General features: G+C 37.0%; 1 protein-coding gene across 2 annotated transcripts in view; it reads left to right on the top strand.

Moving 5' to 3' along the window:
* The window catches only part of Sntg1 (syntrophin gamma 1), a 336,640-nt gene that overhangs the window by 168,983 nt on the left and 148,647 nt on the right, over positions 1 to 19,010 (top strand). For both annotated transcript variants that reach the window (XM_004633382.1, XM_004633383.1), the window contains exon 11: positions 3,469 to 3,507. In XM_004633382.1, coding sequence (XP_004633439.1) covers positions 3,469 to 3,507 — 39 coding nt within the window. The remainder of the gene's footprint in view (positions 1 to 3,468; positions 3,508 to 19,010) is intronic.

Raw genomic sequence — 19,010 nt, 5'->3', positions numbered from 1 at the left:
ACGGCGGCACCTGTAGTCCTTGCAACTCTGGCAAAGGAAGCAAGACAACGGTGAGCTAGAAGCTAGGGTGGGCGAGGAGGAGAAGTGGGGGTCAGCCTCAGAAAACAATAACATTCAACAAAAATAAATAAAATAAGCAGCAGCATATGAAGGGAAAGCTATGGTGACATCATTTGAATAAGAAAAGTATGATAGGCTAGTGTTTGCTGTGTAAAACTGCTACTTCTTTCATACTTGGCTTTAAGGGTGGGCGAGACAGCTTAGAGGATGAAGCGCTGACTTAGGCAAGTGCAGGGACTAGGATTTGATTCTGGTACCACATGCTACACCAGCTCCACCCCCAGGTATGCTGAGCCAGCCACCAAGTCTGGGAGTGGTGGTGCACGCCTGTAATCCCAGAGCTCGGGAGGCTGAGACAGGAGGATCACTACAACTCCAAGCTGCGTAATAACACCCTGTGCCAAATACATAAAAAAGCTTTACTCTCATTAATAGTGTTTACTCTTTTATTATCATATTTGTCATATATTACAAAAATCTAAAAATAATTCCTAAAGACAATGTCATGTATTTCCAATTACCCTTTTTCTAATCTACTAATTATCAGTATTTTAGGGGTTGGAGAGATAGCTCAGCATCGTAAGTGCCTGCCTAGCAAGCACAAGGTCCTGAGTTCTATCCTGGGTACAAAAAAGAAAATCCAATAATTACCAGTATTTTCAGGCTTTATTTGAGCTTCTGGGACCCTGTACTACCTAGTCATTCCTTGTCATTAACATACACATTCTTTACCCTCCAGTATGTTCTAATTTTTGTTTAGCTCAATTGGTTTTGTATCCTTAATTACTAATTAAGGAGTGGTAGGAAATTTGTGATACATTTTACTCTTTCACTAGTATTAATAATATGCAAAACAATTGCAGCAACTGAGGAGAAAGATAGTAAGATTCAGATGTCACTGATTGATCTCTGTACTGTGAATGAAGTACTGAAGAAAACTGAAAACAAAAGAACAAGTATAGTATGATGGATTCACATAGGTAAAAATAGCAGATGGTCTACGGCATGCTCCGCTGGGCACCGACAGTGTACCACCAACACTGGCGAAGGCACTCACCAGGGCAAGACCGCCGTTACCACAGGCGCTCCCTTAGTCATTATTTTTCTATCTGTCAAAAGCCTGTCTGCACTGCCAATTTTCAAGATTTTTACAAAAGATTGTTTGGACTATTATTTAAATTAAAATATCATATTTATAAATCTCTGCAGTACACCATTTTTTAAGTAATTTTCTTTTATTTTGAAGAATAAAAGCAAGAAAAATAAAAGTAAAGACAGAAACACGGGAGCAATAAGAACAAATACATTGCAGATTTTCAGAACTAGAATAGATGATTAAGAGTGATTGATATATTATCTATTTTTAGAGGCCAGTCAAATAGCTCAGCAGATTAAAGTGTGTGCAAGCAGGCACAGGGGCTGGGGATTCCATCCCCAGGCCTGCTGTGCCTGCCCCACCCCTGGGGCATGCTGAAATGGCAATGAGCCTGGGCGTGGTGGCGCGCACTTGTAATCCCAGCTCTTGGGAGCTGTAAACAGGTGGATCACTATGAGTCTGATCTAGTAGTGAGACCCTGAACACTCTGTAGACCCTTCCCTAATAATACCCAAAAACCCCAAAAATAAACAAACAAAAAATCCCCACAAAGTATAAGATACATTAACTATTTTTGTCATCAAATCTTTTGTTCAGATTAACAGATATAGTTATGCAAGATGGGAGATATGATTGAATATTACCGCATGCTTTCAAGAAATCTTAAATTTTTGTTCTCTCATTTTCTTTTATTACCTTTTAAAAATTTACCTTAAAAAGAGTATATTGCTAATTGATATGACCTCAGAAATGGTATACATTTATAAGACCAAAATGATAGATATTTCAATCATGATTTTAGAAGAACTCAAAAGAAGAAATAAAAACTTAAAGGTATAACAAATACAGTTAAATGGAAAAGAACAATAGTTAGAGATTAAACAATGAAGAGAGAGAAAGGAAAAAAATATAGGTAATAATGTAGTGACAAAAGCGTACATGTATATATATAAGATGGTTACGGCAATTGTCCTAAGAATTTCCATCAGGTTTTTGAAAGTAGCAGTCAATGTGTATGTGTCTCACCTTGGCTAACTCTCTATGCTAATATATGTGCAGCAAACTAGCTTTAAAGGCCACATCACTTATTAGTTGAATGTAATAATCATAACAATCTATAAGGACTAGTAATAAATATAGTTCGCAATTAATATAAGTTTGATTGATTTATTGATGAAGTTAGGAACCAGCTCCTAATGTCTCCACTTCCACACTATCTTTGCATTTAGTTAGGTTACTAGGAGTTTTAGAGATCTTTAGCAGATTATTACCAGAGGTAAAAATAATTAGATGACTAACAGTGTGAGAAATATAAAGTTTCTGTACAGGTAAATTTTCTTTTATTTTTAATTAGATCACAAATATCTTGCAAGTCAGCTTGTAATTATAGATGAGTCATTTGATTATTTTCCAAATATCCATGAGGTTGTCTATTATTTCACAGTTAAAAGGAAGAAAATAGAGAACTAGAAGAAAATAAGAGAAATAAATTCACAAAATAATGTATTAGTGAAAGTATTCTGCATTTGGTCTGTTGTTTTACCATGTTGAATTTGTATTATTTTTCCCTATAAACTAATGGAAAATAATAATGGGCTTTAATTACAAAATCGTGAACAAAGACATTTTTCTTGCAATTTCATTTATCAAAATATGATATTTTCATTTTCTTTTAAACTTTGTAAAATGCCAGTCATTAAGTTGCTGTAAGTAACTATTACACTGTTTGTGATTCTAACTGAAATTGTTTCAAAATAGATACTTTATCTCTTAGTGTTTGACTATTCCACTTCCTATGTTCTCTTGAACTGTGAAACTAATTGTGTGTCATATTATTTCAAATTTGAAAACCAAAATTACAGAAAATTACTCTGTACATTCTTGATCACAATTTTGCATTGTAAGTAAACAAAGGCTTATTTCTCACAAATAAAAAATGTTACAAAGAAATTATTTTGAAAACGTTTACATATGATATTTAGGGTAATTATAAGAGTCAATTAAGTAGTTAGTGTTAGATATACCAATTTCAGAATGTCAACAGTGTGCTATTATATAGGAGCTCACTGAGAGGAAAACTTTATGAAAAATATAGCTGGGTAGGGTGGCACATGCCTGCAATCCCCAGAACTCATGAGGCTGAGTCAGGTAGGATTACTACTATGAGGCCAGCCTCAGATACATAGAAAGACCCTAATAGATAGATAGATAGATAGATAGATAGATAGATAGATAGATAGACAGACAGATAGATGGTTCTCGTATTTTGTGATTCATGTTATTCTCACTTATTCATTTGCTTATCATTTCAGATTAAAAAAATCAACAGAAACTTTCCTGTAAACCAGCAGGTAAGATCAAGTACTGCTTGGAAGACCCAATATTATATTCCTTGAATTGCATCTTTTATGAAGCATAATCTTGATGTCATTTGAATTTTGTCCAGAAAGAATCAGTAATGTCAATTGCCATCTTCAGAGAAAGATCTATATTTAAGAAATTTGTCGATGCTTTATCTGCCTCCCTTATCATGTTAAAGAATGGGCTTCCCATATTTTTTCAAAGTCAACTAAGATGAAACATTTTTTGCGAGATAATTATATTTGTATGTGTACAACATTGATGAACTCAGACTACAGTCTTCATATGACAGCTTTAATATACCTTGACTTTTCAAACATATATTTTAGATCAAATTCAAAGTTCAAAGGCAATTTATAATGTACAAATACTACTTCAATTCAAATCTAATTTAACTAAGAGTGAAAATAGCATTTGATTATTCAGATTAATAACCTTATTTCTCTTGACATCAATGTTAATTTGCAGTTTTGTGTAACATCTGTATTTGTAAGATAGCTTTCATAAATGGTACATAAATTAAAATATATTTCAAACTTTAACATTTTTAAATCCTCTTCAATTTTTAAAAAGTCAGATACTTTTTTATCTAAGCTTCGGTTTCCTTATCTGTAGCACTGGCATAAGGGAAACTATCTTTTAAGTTTAATTTTCAGAAATAAATAAAAAACATATGCATGTCTTCACCATCAGTGAGGCTGAATGTTTTTAACTTGTTCTTTGGAATGCAGAATTTGTGTTTTTTAGAATTGATGTTATTAATGATATTGCTAAACAATGCTAGAATGAAGGCCATGTGTGGCTGAAAGACTCAAAAGAAAGCTCAGCGTTGGCGAGTTGGGTGCGTCTCTAATGTTCCGGTCTCCCTCCTCTCACCTCTGAGAATCTCACCTTTTCTGTTTGCGACCTGCAGCTCTAAGCCTCGTTGGTATTTTGTGTCGAGGCAGCAGTTGGAGAGGTGTGCGTCTTGACACAGGACAACCGGGTGTGGTTGTGTTTTAGGTCCTCATTTACAGCCCTAAATTTATCCAGAGGCGTAGCCCAGAGTCCCGGATTGAGTAGTTCCCTGAGAATAACTTGGACGCTTACTGTGTGGCTGTAATCTTGTCTGGGGTGACGGTAATTTGGGGGGTACATAGGTGACATTGTGAGATGATTTTAGAGGGCTCCTGCGGAGTGGCAGTGCCATTTGTGAAAAAATTATTCAAAAAGAAAAAAGCATCTACCATGGTAACATTTGAAATACTCACAGGAAGGCATGGCTGTTTTATTGTCAGATATATAAAAGTAGAAATCATGACTTCTGTGAATTGTTGCCAAAAATAAAAGTGATCAATGGTTTTTGATTTAACAGTGACTCTAAGATCTATGTCATCCTTTTCCGTGCTCTTTCTGGCAACAGCATGAAAAGTATTAATAATTGGCATAATGTACTTCACTGTGAGAGTTCCGTAATTCCACAGCTGTTCTTTCCTCCCACTACAATCGTGCTTTAACCATTCTTCATGTTAGAGATAACCTGAAATACAGTGCAGCATTTGAGTTGGAGTAAGAGGCAATCTACGAGCTAGGAAATACTAAGCTGAACAGAGTTTAAGCATCCCAAGAACAAAGTGTCAAGGCAGATATTTGTGGAAAAGAGTGTAGAAGGATAGTGAAGAAATTATTTGATCACTTCCAGTGTTGCAGTTAACCTTAAGGGTTGGCCCCACTGGAAAGTCCCTAGGTTATATAAACAAAGATTTATTCAGTGGTTCAAACCCTGAAAAGCCCTTGGTAACATGACGCTGAGTTCAAGATGGAGCGCTTGCATGACAAGGCTGAGAGCCCAGAGAGAAAAGCACTCTCACAAGAAGTGGAGAACAGCCTCAGTTCCTGTCCCAGCTGTCCCTTCCCAGGGCCCAGCCTCTGAACCGCTCTCCGTCACCTCTAGCACCATCTTACTGAGCATTCACTGTCAATACACGAACCCTTGGGAGCATGCTAAGAGCAAGAGTGGACAAAGTCTCCCCTTACTGTTTTTGTTATACAAATGAAGAATTTCAGAGATACAGTCCAATTTATAGTTAACATTCATATTTAAGCATAAGGAGACAAACTCACTTATAAAGTATGATGGTGTATTAAGAGACTAGGGTATATTCCCTGCTTAATAAGATGTGAGCCACTGTGAGGGACTGAAAGAAAAACACACATAATCCTGCTTCTGATCCAGATTTAACATTCAGGCAGTGTGCTTGCCTTGAAATTAGTCACATTGAGTTGCTTTCATCTCAGATTTTTTCTAACTTGATTTTCCTGTGGATTTAAAATTTAAATTAGATATAAATACATATTTGTATGCTTATGCCCAATACATATGCATATGATTAAAATGCAGATGTTAAAGTACCTAAGTATTGTATTAAAGTTCCTAAGTGCAGTGTTGATTTTCCTATTTCAAATGTTCTTTGTATTATAAAGGGGAAAATAAAAGGTCCAAACAGAAAAGATTTAACCCAAGATACATTGAGTCACAAGACCTCTGATTCCTTTGAGACTTACTACTGAATTCATGTTACAAGGTGATACCTTTGCCCCACCTGAGAAGTGAAGACCAAAAGCAAACATAAAGGGATCCGGAGAACGCTGCTGCGGGGCAGCAGAGGCCAGCACTGAGGACTGGCCACACAGGGACTGTCCCTCAGTCCAGAAAGCAGGGGACTCCCGGTGAGAACACAGTCACAGCAGAGATTTGGACCCAAAGCTGAAAACCATGTGAGAAAATAAGCCACTATAAGGGGATGTTTCATCTAAAGATGAAACTAATTTTAAAAGTATTTTAGGTTTTTTTTTCTACTAAAGGTGCACAATTGTAAGACAAAAAATAAGACACGCTCTCTGAAGGTGGGTATGCAACAAAATTAAATAGAAGTTCGAGCATGAAAAAGAAATTAGGGAAATTGAAATGTTTTAACCGATTAATCAGACCTCTCACCTATTTCCTGTTTTGTGGTAGGGGCAAAATTTCCATTTTCTCTATGGACTTGGAACGGATTCGTGGGTTTCCTGTCTTGATATTTTGATAGGCTGCATTCATGCAGTGAACATAATGAACTTCATATGCTACTAATGGCTTGTTGGAAAGTACTGAAGGTGGGCTGCCGGCTTGCTGTTAATGAAAGCAGTTGTATCCTGTGAGCACAAATCTTGGCCTGATGATTCCGTCATGATTCAGACCGCCAAGCTGTGTCATGTTGCTGCAAGTCCCCAGCTCACTTTATTTATTACACTTGTCATTGCACTCATTTTAGCTAGAACACCTCCATACTGAGCGATGTCTCCCAAAATAGCATTCAGTAATGAACTATTTCCGAAGAAGAAGATCATAATATTAAGTAAAGTGAATCAGACACATGAGCTTTAATAGCATATGGTTTCTTTCATATGAGAAACCGACATTATAAAGATCAAAATAAAATATAAATACTAGGAAGTAGAGGAATAGACTTTTTTGTCTTGGTACCAGAAATTGAACTAAGGACCTTGCTTGTGTTTGCTCGGCAGGCACTTCAGGTGCTGAGCTACACTCCAGTTTTTGTTCGTTTGTTTGTTTTGTTGCTTTTTTGTTTTTGTTTTTGTTTTAGATAGATCTCTCTTAAATGGGAAGGAGTTTGGGATGGGTTGTATAAATGCACCAACTCCACACAAAAGGCATAAACATTATATACTGTAAACGTATACTAACAAGAATAAAATACTAATATAAACTGTCCTTTCTACTGAGAATTTTGTTATATGATTAAGTCAATTTTATTTTTTTGAATAAAAGTGATATTCTTTTAAAATAAAAAAATTATCTCAGATAACTAATCCCATAGAAGTATTAATCTTTGACTGTATGTCATAATTTGGACACCATATCTATTTTTTTCTTTCTGTATTGTAGGAAAGGGTCTACAGGGTGTTCAGGCTCTCACTACTAGATCGGACTCATAGTGATCTACCTGTTTACAGCCTCCCAAGAGCTGGGATTGCAGGCCTGCGCCACCACGCCCAGTCTCAACTGCCTTCTCAGCCCATCCCAAGGGCAGGGCCGACACAGAAGACCTGGGGATTGAATCCCTGGCCTCTGTGCCTGCTTGCAGGTGCTTTAGTCCACTGAGCTATTTGGCTTTGCCTTGGACACAATATTAATGATATGGAGATATACACAAGCAGCTCTGAGAGACAGCAGGGGAAAAGGTGACGTGTTGTCTTTAAACTTGTTGAGGAGAGCTTAGCAAAGAAAGCAGAGCCTAGATGCCCATTTCTGGTGGGCATCAAAGGGGAGAGGATAAGAGATCTTCACAGTCAAGCTTTTGCATTAAAGCAAGGACAGCAGTAACAACAACCACCACCAAATAAGACAGGGAAAGCTATTAGTCTCAACTAATATGGAGAAGGAAATGTGCCAAAGGCCTGTCTAAGTCAGGGAGCAATTATTTAAGAAAACCAGCGGCGTCTGAGCATAGCAGGCTTTCTAACCCTCATGCCAGCCCTAGTTGCTGCTGTCCAGCACACGGTGGGCTTGAAACACAGTGGCTCTGCATATCTTCTGAGATTGGTGGATTTTCTTCTCTTGGTCCAAGTGCCAGTTAAAATCTACCAACCTATGATTTTTAATTTAATAATATGCATATTTGCTTCATTGAAGTCGAGCTTCATTGAAGATATGTGCGTGTATGTATGTGCACTTTGGAAACAATATGTTCTATTTATGAGACTGGCAGTTGGTTTTTATTTTGATCTGGGGAAATATAAATATCTTTTTTATTTTCAACTCGAGGCAAACTTTTTTAGCTTTTCATATATTCAGCATACAAAATGTTGACAACAAATCATAGAGTTACATAATCTATGGATAAAGCACTTGTTGGCATTCAGGTCTGTTTTATAATACTTGGTGATAAAATATCCTGACATTTCGTGTGATTTAAAGGAGGATTCTCCTCAGCGTAGTAATGTTACCATACAAAGTCACTCTAGACAAAGTCACTGGCTCATAAATCATTAAAAAATAAGACTGAGACATTGGCAAAGGACTATAACCACAGATACTAAGGAGGTTCAGGCAGGAGGATCACAAGTCCCAGGCCAGCCTGGGCAATGGAGAGAACTCTTTTTTTTCCCATAATTTTATTGAGAAACAAATAGCAATGAGACAGTTTCAAACCAAATTGGTAGGACAGTTTCAATAATTAACACATTGTATACATTCTTCCTAGTGGTTATTTGCTGTACAAGATGCAGACATGATATCCTATTTACAAACACTATTAGAACAAATCCCTCTATTCATTAAGAGAATGCAACAATATATCTATCCTAACCATTTTGAATACACAGATACAAAATGGACATTCATCTTTATCCCCTTTTTTGTTTAGTTCCATTATTTGACTATTATAGATGTGTTAACTCAGCAAAATATTCTAAAAGAGTCCAGCAGTCCATAATAGTATTGAGTCTTCTGCTTCTGGCAATGTCAGAAATTGTTGACCTGAGTCCCCTACAGCTCAACATAACAGCATGGCTTTACTTCTTATACTTTGTTTTTATACTTTTCTGCTTGATGGTTAAGACCAAGATAAAGCAAGACCCATGCAACAAGAGTTGTAGCTTTTGGGTCTGATAAGGTCAGTGAAATCCCTTCAGGATTTATCCTGAGATCCTGAACCTCAGATTGTAGATCCTTTGTCAGTGTCAGCCATGTGGATGAATCACGCCCATTGCTTGGCCAATATGCTCTCTGTGAAAGCCTGAGAGAATGTTTTCTCTCCATGTGACTCTCCTTAGGCACACTCTACACATCGATCACTTTTTTCTTTGGCCCCATAATCTCCTTGATCAGAAAATTTGGGACACTACCGAGTTACATGACATTACAGTACAAGTTCTCATATGTCCTGAGTCTTAATTGACCTTGGAAGGGTAGGGCCAAAATGTTGGCTTTCCTTGTGGTCCTCTTTTTTCTCTAATTTTGGTCTGCAAACTTAGGTTGTTAACCCTCCAGAAAAGAAGCTTATTGTAATTACCACACAACTTAGGCTGTTAAGCTTAACCTCACTATCTGTCTGAATAACAAACATCTTAGGCATAACATGGAACAGGTATTTTTCACCAAGTATTGATATGTTGAACTTTAAGTCCCTACAAAATATGATGAACTGCCCTGAAGATGGTAATTTGTAATAGTAGTTTCATGCTTGGAGTGCCTGTCATTCTGGTCTTCTGAATACCGGCTGCTTGTCATGACATGCCAGTTGCTGCTGTGCTGTCTCTTCAGTAGATGATTCTTCAAAAAGAAGGAGGTGGTGAATGAAGGCAGGAGACAGGAAAAGGAATGTTGTGGGACTGTCCTACTTCAAGGTTGTATATGGTTAGATTTGTGGACTTATGTGTAAACATAAGAATTATCTAATTCTTTATGCCTATATTTAAAATATATTCTAATTTTTGGAGAGAACTCTTGTCTCAAAATAAAAATGGGACGCTTCCTGGTGGTCTAGTGATTAGTATTCACCTTCTCAAAATAAGAAGCCAAAGGAGCTTGCGTGTTGCTTGGTGGTTGAATGCCTCCATAAGTGTGCACAAGTCCGTATTCTCAGCGATGCAGAAACAAAAACCCTAGCAGCAGAGATTTCATAGGGAAAAATACAAATATTATTTTACAGTTACACTAGAACAGACCACAATTATGTATGAGGATACAGTTCTTGCAATTATGATAATGTTCACTACATTTCAGAAAACGTATAAGAGTTATTAAAATGGTAGGCAGCGGTGTATGTGTGACTGTGGTTTGCTTGCGAGCCACCCTTATACTCATATGGGGGCTCCGTGTTTTGGAAGAGCTGTCTGAATCCTGATTTGCGTTGTTTCCTGTATAAAATTTCAGCTATCTGAGAGGGAGAATATCTGCGGCAGATTCACCTTTTTTGCTGAAACCCACAGGCTCGCTGATGAACACACATGCACAGATGAACAAATAAATAAGGTGATAAAATGAATGACAGAGAAATCAGAACATCTGTTTATTTATTTATTATTTTGTTTTTTAGGGAAGAGTCTATAGGGTGTTCAGGGTTTCACTACTAGATCGAACTCATAGTGATCCGGCCGTTTAGAGCCTTCCAAGATCTGGGATTACGGGTGCGCGCCACCATGCCCATTCTGAATTGCTGTCTCAGCGCACCCCGGGGACGGGACCCACAAGGCAGGCCTGGGATTGAAACCCCGGTGCCTGTGCCTAATTGCAGACACTTTCACCCGCTGAGCTCTTTGGCCGGCCCGGAAGTCAGAACATTTAAATAACATTTCCTGCCAGCAAAAGCAGCCTTTTCTGTGGGACACTTTCTTTTTTTTTTCTTTTCAAAGTTTTATTGATAAACAGATAGCAATGAGATAGTTTCAAATCAAATCGGAATTACCATTTCAACAAATAATACACTGCATATATTCTTCTTAGTGGTTAATTGCTGTACAAGATGCAGACTTGTGATCCTATTTACAAACACCATTAGAAAAAATCATTCTATTCATTAAGAGAATGCAACTATATATCTATCCCAACCACTTTATGTGCAAACATGAGAAGCATAGAATTCTTTATCCTATTTTTAAAATATAATCTAATTTTTAAATGTTTTTTTATCATATTCTGTAGGGACTTAAAGTTCAACATATCAATAGTTGATGAAAAATACTTGTTCCTTATTATGCCTAAGTTGTTTGAAATGCAGTGAGATAGTGGGACACTTTCTTCACATGGCAGTGTCAGAGCTTGCTCTCAGTTGCCTCTGTGGCCTCAAACTGACTGCATTTATTTCCTAAATAGTCCAATCTAGAGGATCAACCCTTAGTCTGATAAAAGACAGGCTGCGCACGACAGTGTGCAGAGAAGGTTCAGGCTCTTGATCTTTCTGCTGCCTCTTTCTCCTCTACCTCCACACTGATTTGCCCACCGCAGATCAGTAGGCATTGCCTAGAATTTGATGCAAATAAAATCAGATAGCATGCAGACATTTTCTGGCTTCTTTTACACTGAATAATATTTTAGATTTGGCGATGTGACTCCTCACTGTGTGCTCTAACACTTCGTTGTCCTTCACCACCAAGTAGCAGCTCACTGAGAAGGATGTCACCCTTCGTGTGTCAGAACGCCTGCTAAGGCACCTGTGCTCTACATCACTTCAGGTTCTGTTTTTCTTTTTTCTTTCTTTCTTTTTTTTGGTCTTAGTACCAGGGATTCAACTCAGGAATTTGCACTTGCCAGGCAAGTACTTATTCCACTGAGCTATCTCCCCAACCCCACTTCAGGTTTGGATCATACTAGAGCTACCATCAATCTTCATGACGAAGTCTTTGGCTTGCCGTACACCTTTATTATTTTATAATATCTGGATAATTCAAATATGTTAAACATTTTGTGAAATTGCAGAACACCTTTTCCTGAGGTTTTTATTATTTCACATTCATACTAAGCGTATGCAGGCAATGCTTTGGGGAGGACAGTCATTTAAAATTTTGAACATTTGTTGATGTGTGGATCTTGCTTCAGGAAGTTTAGAAGTCTTTTCTTTTAACCTAGGACAGAAAATGCTCATTCTAGTTTCTTACATTTTTATTGTGTTTTTATATTTCTTATGGTGAAGTTATGATCCACTTGAGTTAATTATTTGTTTTCAGAATAACACAACAAAGCATTTTTAAAGGGATATCCAGTTGTTCCAGCAAAATTTTTCAAAATATATTTATTTTTTAGTGGATTATCATTTTCTTCTGAAAATGAAATGAATCGCAAGTGCAGGGATCCGTTTGTGGACTCTGAGCTCTGTCGTGGTGGTCTGCTTATACATCTTGACGTGTATACTGCATTGTGTTCTGCACTGTAGATCCACAATGTCACAATGTGAGTCTGGCCAGGGGTGGTGGCACACACCCGTATTCCTCGCGAGGCTGAGGAAGGAGGATTGTGGTGAGAGTGGGGCCAGCCTGAGCTACAGAGTGAGTTCAAGCCCAGCCTGAACTGCATAGCCAGACCTTGTCTCAAGGAGACAAAAAAAAAAAAAAAAAAAAAAAAAAAAAGACAATGTAAGTCGCTTTGTCATTTGTATTCACAGGTATTTTGTCTACTCTTTAACCTTGATATTTCTGCAAGACATTTCTACACAGAGTACCGATTTATAGATTTTAAGGGTGTTTATTACTGGGAATTACGCTGTATCTGTAACAAAATTTGGGGGAAGTGAACAGAATGTTATTGAGTCTTGTCATCCAAAAATATGCTTTATCTCTCCACCCAGTCCATGTCTTCTTTAATTTTTCTCAGAAATAGTTTTAGTTTTCATTGCATGGATACCAGGCATCTTTATCAGATTTGTCGCTAGGTAGTTTATAATTTTCTGATGTCATTATAAATGGCATTCTCTTCAGTTTAAATTTCAAATTACTTTAGGATATGGAAAACACAAATTATTTGTCTATTGCTGTTGTGTCCTTCATCCTCACTAAAATCAGTTGGAAGTCCTAGAAATTATAGACAGGTATATTGTCTATGGGTAAAGTAATTTGAATACTTGCTTTCAATTATGAATAACCTTTTGTTTCATTTATTGCCACAGTGAGATTCTCTATTTCAATATAGAGTGCAGTTGGTGACATTGTACATTCATACTGTGTGTCTGACCTGTGGGTAGAATGCTAGCTGCTTCAACAAGAATGCTAGCTAGAATTTTTTCATAGCTGCCCTTTATCATGTTGAACTCTCTTTTTATTACTAGTTGTTGCAAAGAGTTTTTTGGTTTTTTAAATGTATTTAGTACAGGGTCTCACAGATAGGACTTGTAGTGATCCTCCCCCCACCTTTTTTTGTGGTTGTTGGGTTTTGTTTTGTTTTGTTGCCTGTCAAGTGCTAGGATCACAGGCATGCACCACCAAGCCCAGTTTCAATCTTCTCAGCGAGCCCTGGGGACGAGGCCAGCACAGCATGCCGGGGATTGAACCCCTGGCCCCTGCATCTGCCCAAGCAGATGCTTTAATCCGCTGAGCTATCTAGCTGGCCTGCAAAGTATTATTAGAGTAAACATTAGAGTAAACATGTTAAAGTTCTTTTCATGAATTAATGTAGTTTGCCTCTTGTTTATTTTATTACTATAGTTCATTTTTTTAAAAGTTAAACCAACTTTTACATTATCCCACTAGAAACCTCCTTCCCTCCCTCCCTCCCTCCCTTCCTCCCTCCCTCCCTCCTTTCTTCATTCCTTCTTTTCTTTCTTGTGGTACTGGGGATCAAACTCAGGACCTCACACTTACCAGGAAGGAGCTCATGCCACTGAACTATTACTCCTGCCCTAGAAACCTTTATTTATTGATTGAATTTGCTAACATATTTTAAAGATTTCTTTCATCTGTGTATCTGTGAGACTTTAGTTTGTAGTTTTTTTTATGAAGCCTTTATTTTAAATTAAATTTATAAGGTGCAAAAGGGAATGCAATGCATCCTTTAGTGACTTTTCAGTGGAAGTAGGTGTTATCTTTTTTTTAAGTATTTTTTGAGCATGTTTATCTGCATAATAACACTTAAGTATCTTTTTAGCATAGTGAGCTACACATGATTTGTTATAATTGTTATCTCACAGAAAAAGATATCAACATGTCTTTAGATTTAGCAAAATCTTGGAATACTGTAGTAATTCTCCTTTATGTACTCTTTGACATGTTACTAAGTATGTGATTTAAACTCTCTCAATTTCTTTTTTTATGGTGGAACTGGGGATTGAACTCAGGCCCTTGAGTTTACCAGGCAAGCGCCTATTCTACTGAGCTTTCTTCCCGGCCCCACTCTCTCTAAATTTCTTTTGATTTGATTTCAGTTAATGAGAGTGGGATTGAGCTATTCTCCTTTGTCCTTTTCCTTTAATTCTGTAATATGTTGCAGTATATAGCAGAAAACAATGACCCATGTTCAACTCTGTGGATGGAGGAAATGATTGAAAGTGAACCTAAGGAAACACAGGATTAAGAGCTGGGAAATCCCCACCAGAGCCGTAGCGGCATTCCTTCCTGTGTGCTGATGTGTGCGTCTCCTTATGCAACTGGCTTTAGGCTTCCAGTTGAGAACAAAGCCAACATGTCTCATCTGTCATTAGAAGGAAGTCGGCATATGTGGCCCAACACGACAGCCGTGTAGACGTAGAAACAAGTCCAGCCACCCATTCCCTGTCCGCTTTCTAACACAGAGGTGTGCTGTGCGCGCCAGGAGAAATGAGTGTGGAGGTGCGGTGAGCTGGGCAGCCGTAGTTCAGAAGGGCAAGCAGAAGCGGGGCGCAGCGTTTGAGCTCTGAGAGGCTGCGGAGTAGGCACAACGACGCTAATCTGGTAGGGAAGAAGAAAATGCTGTACAATGTTACTAATGTTACAGGCCGCTCCCCGGGCGCACCATGAAAGTAAGCCATCTACATTTTAGAAAGAGAACAGAAATGCATAGCAGAAGCTGATTGCAGGATGAAAAGCGAATGATCAGAAAATCACAGTTCAAGGTCCTTCTCCCATTTTCCTGTGATACAGCATATCCCTGCCTTCTCTATAGGAGGCACGTAAAAACCTCAGGTGGAATGAAACTTCCTTGGGTGAGGTTAGAAGCGGGAGGTATTGCTGGATTGCACACAGCTGAGCGTAGGAATCATGTACTTTGATATTTGAAACAAACGGAAGGTGTGACTTTTGCAAGCAAATAAAAGAACATCTCCTTTGAACTCATGAATATAAGAACAACGATGTATCCTTTGTAACAAACAATAAGTTTAAGTAATATATTTGTAAATCAAAGTAAATAATATTAATTCAATTTTTTATGATTTCAGTATGATTAAATGAAATGGGTCAGGAGACACAAAATTCAGGATAATGTATTTTGCTAAAATTTGCTCAATGACTTAGTCAAGATAGATATTTTGAAGTACGCACTCATAAATGAAGTGATTTTATTATGTTTGTAAACCATTCTTATTGGCACACTCACTTTGGCGCATATAAATCTTCACACATACAGTCCTTGTGAGAGTGTAAATTGTTACACAAATTTGAGAGAGCAGGTGTTTTGTCTTGCTTTATTGCGGTACTGGGGATCAAACTCAGGACCTTGTACTTGCCAGGCGGGTGCTTAAGCCACTGAGCTAACACCCCAGTACTTAGCAGCATTGTATGAAGTGACATACTGTTAATTTCACACACCATTTTCCAGTGATTCCATCATTTTTTTCTTCTTTTAGAAGAGCATTTTCAATAAGAAATATATAGTAGGAAAATAAATAGCACATAAACTTTATTAATACGTGACTAGTAATATTGTTGTAGTCTCCCTCATGGACTATGATACCAGCATTCTCAAGTAGGTCTCTAGGTGCAAAAAGAAAAGTAGTAAATTAAAACAACTTGAGAGTCACTAAATATTCAATTTGTTTCAGGCATTTCATAATGCCTATGTGCATAGATTTCTCTTTAGGTTAGCATGACATCTGGGAGAACCTTAACCTCGAGTGACCTTGAAACTGACTTTGGAACTGCAGGGAGGATGATGACAAAAATTTCCATGTCTTACTTATTTATTTTTGTATGTGTGGCTTATTGTTAATAAACATTTATATAGATATTATTTGATAACATTGCTTGTTATCAAATAATAACATCATTACTTGCAGCTTACAAGTAAGACACATCACATGTATTGCTTATAATTTACAGAGATAAAATCTGGATAGGATATATGATTTTACAACATAATTTTTAAAGTTTCAACTAAGTTTTGACTAAATTATATCTTCTATACATATAAGCATATTTCTGAAATATAGAGAAGCAACATTTGATATTGAAACAGATTGATGTTTGCTTGATTAGAATGTGTACCATTCACATAGCAGGAAAATCATATAATCAACAGTTCCATTAAAATCAGAGCTAATTTTCTTTCACCAAATATGGAAATTTTCATGGATTGTTAATTTTTATTTTATACCCCAAGATAAAATCTGATATGTAGTGTGAGAATTAATTTGTCAGTCTCAAATATATTTTGACAAATTGACATATAGTAGAATGTCATGATTAACATTTAGAGCTATTTTTAACTATTCAGTGAACAGTGCTCTACACTGGAATTTGCATTTTAATTATAGAATCCTATCCACTGAGGCATGAGTGAATTTTAATCAGTTTGAACAACAGGAAGTTTTAGAATGACAAAAAGGAATTTGCTAGATATTTACTTGCTTTAATGAGTGAAACTATACTTTAAAACATGAAATTCATTTGGATTTTCAGCACTTCATAAATGTTGTATTTTGTTCCATAAACAAAGCATGAATGAATTATGCATACAAAACATATTTAAAATAAACTCATCTTCTTTTTTCAACACTGGGGATCGAACTCCAGACCTTGTGCTTGCCAGGCAGCAGCTTAGGCTGCTGAAATATATTTCCAGCTCTATTTAAAAATTTTTAATAATGTCTTTTTTTTAATTTTAACTTTGGTTTATACTTGTTTGCAAGGAAACATGATTACATTCACTGTAGGGAATTGGTACATGTACAGAACACATTTAAATTCTTTTTAGTTCATTTCACCTTTAACCTTTTTTTTTTGCAGAATAAGATTCATTTGTTTTACAACATCTTATGCAGTTAATTGCCATATGTACAAACTGAAAATCAGACCAATAGGCTGAATAGCCCATAAGACATGTAAGGCGACTTACTAGGTCAAGTACACAGTTAGATACATTGTCAGTGCTGGATTGCAGTGTGATTTTTACTTTCTCTTTTCATCTTTCATTTATTTTTATCTGTCTTTCATTATGAGAGAGAGAGAGAGAGAGAGAGAGAGAGAGAGAGAGAGAGACAGAGAGACAGAGAGACAGAGTGAGACACAAACACACACACACAGAGACAGAGAGGGAGAAACACACAGAGAGAGAAAGACAGAGACAGACAGAGAGACAGAGAGACAGAGATCCTATCACATACGAGAAATTGTACAACATTGAAGCTTATGTCCCTGAGTTACTTCTCTTAACACTGTGTTCTCAGGGCACATCCATTCTCCTGAGAATGAATCAAGTTTATTCTTCTTCAAGGCAGGCTACTAATGCCCGTTCTGCATAAATACCACATTACCTTTATCCATTCATCTGGTTAATGGATGACACCCGTGGCTGTTCGCATGATTTAGCTCTCATGAATTGCGCTGCTGTGACCATGCTTGCGGGCGCTTCACTGCCGTGCGGTGTTGTCAGCTCTTCAGGGGAAGATACCTGGAAGTGAAACAGCTGGGTCCAGTGAGATTTCCATTTTTACCTTTTTGAGGAATCCGCAACTGATTTCCACAGAGGTTGTGCCACTTTACACTCCCACAAATGGTAAAGGAGGGTTCTTTTCTCCTCACAGTCCAGCCAGTATTTTGTTTTGAGTGATTTCCTGATTGTAGCCATTTGTTCTGGAATGAGATGCAATCTCAGCATTGTTTTAATTTGCATCTCTTGAAAGATCAGTGATGTGGGACATTTTTTCATGTATTTGTTTGCTGTTGTACTTTCTTAACTGCAAATTGTCCATTCATTTAAGATGCTCATTTTTGGCTTGGCTCTTTAAATTTGGATGTCTGTTTTACTTTGAGTTCTTTATATATTCTACATATTGTTCCTTTATCTGAGGAACAGGTGGCAGTTTTTTTTTTTTTCCAACTATGTGGATTTTCTCTTCATGCTTTTGGTGGTTTCTTGAATTGTGTAAAATAATTTTCAATAAGATGAGATCCCAGATGTTGATTTTTGTTATTTTCAGGGAGATTAGGGGTTTGTTTATAAAGGCTTTGCCTGTATCTGTCTTCAAGAGTTCCACTTATTTTATCTTCTAGCAGGTTGAGCATTTTTATTTTAACATTTAGTTCTTTGATCCATCTTTATTTTATTTTAGTATTTAGTTCTTTGATCCATTTTGATTTTATTTTAGCATATGGCAAGAGATGTGGGTCTAATAGTTTTACTATTCAGCCTGCATAAAGTCAGTTTTTCTAGCACTATTAATTTCACTGTGACCCATTGGTTGACTCATTGGTGATGTGCTGCCAATTTTCCATGTGTCTATAAAGTTTTGTGGATTCTTTTGCAATTGATTTCCAATTTAATTGCACATTGATCTGATAATATAGCTTTCTAGAGAAGTATAATCAACAGTAGATCTCCATGTATATCTACATCTATCTGTCTGCCTATCTGTCCATCTATGCATTCATCCATCTATGCATCCATCTATTCCTCTATGCATATCTCTCTCTCTCTCTCTCTCTCTCTCTCTCTCTCTCTCTCTCTCTCTCTCTCTCATCTATCTGTCTGTCTGTCATCTATCTATCATATCTATCATCTATCTATGTATCTATGTATGCATGTATGTATGTATGTATGTATGTATGT

The sequence above is a fragment of the Octodon degus genome, unplaced genomic scaffold, assembly GCF_000260255.1.
Source record: "Octodon degus isolate 3935 unplaced genomic scaffold, OctDeg1.0 scaffold00054, whole genome shotgun sequence".
In the NCBI taxonomy this organism is placed as follows: Eukaryota; Metazoa; Chordata; class Mammalia; order Rodentia; family Octodontidae; genus Octodon; species Octodon degus.
The sequence above is the reverse complement of the archived record's forward strand: the minus strand, read 5'-3'. Positions and strand labels throughout refer to the sequence as shown.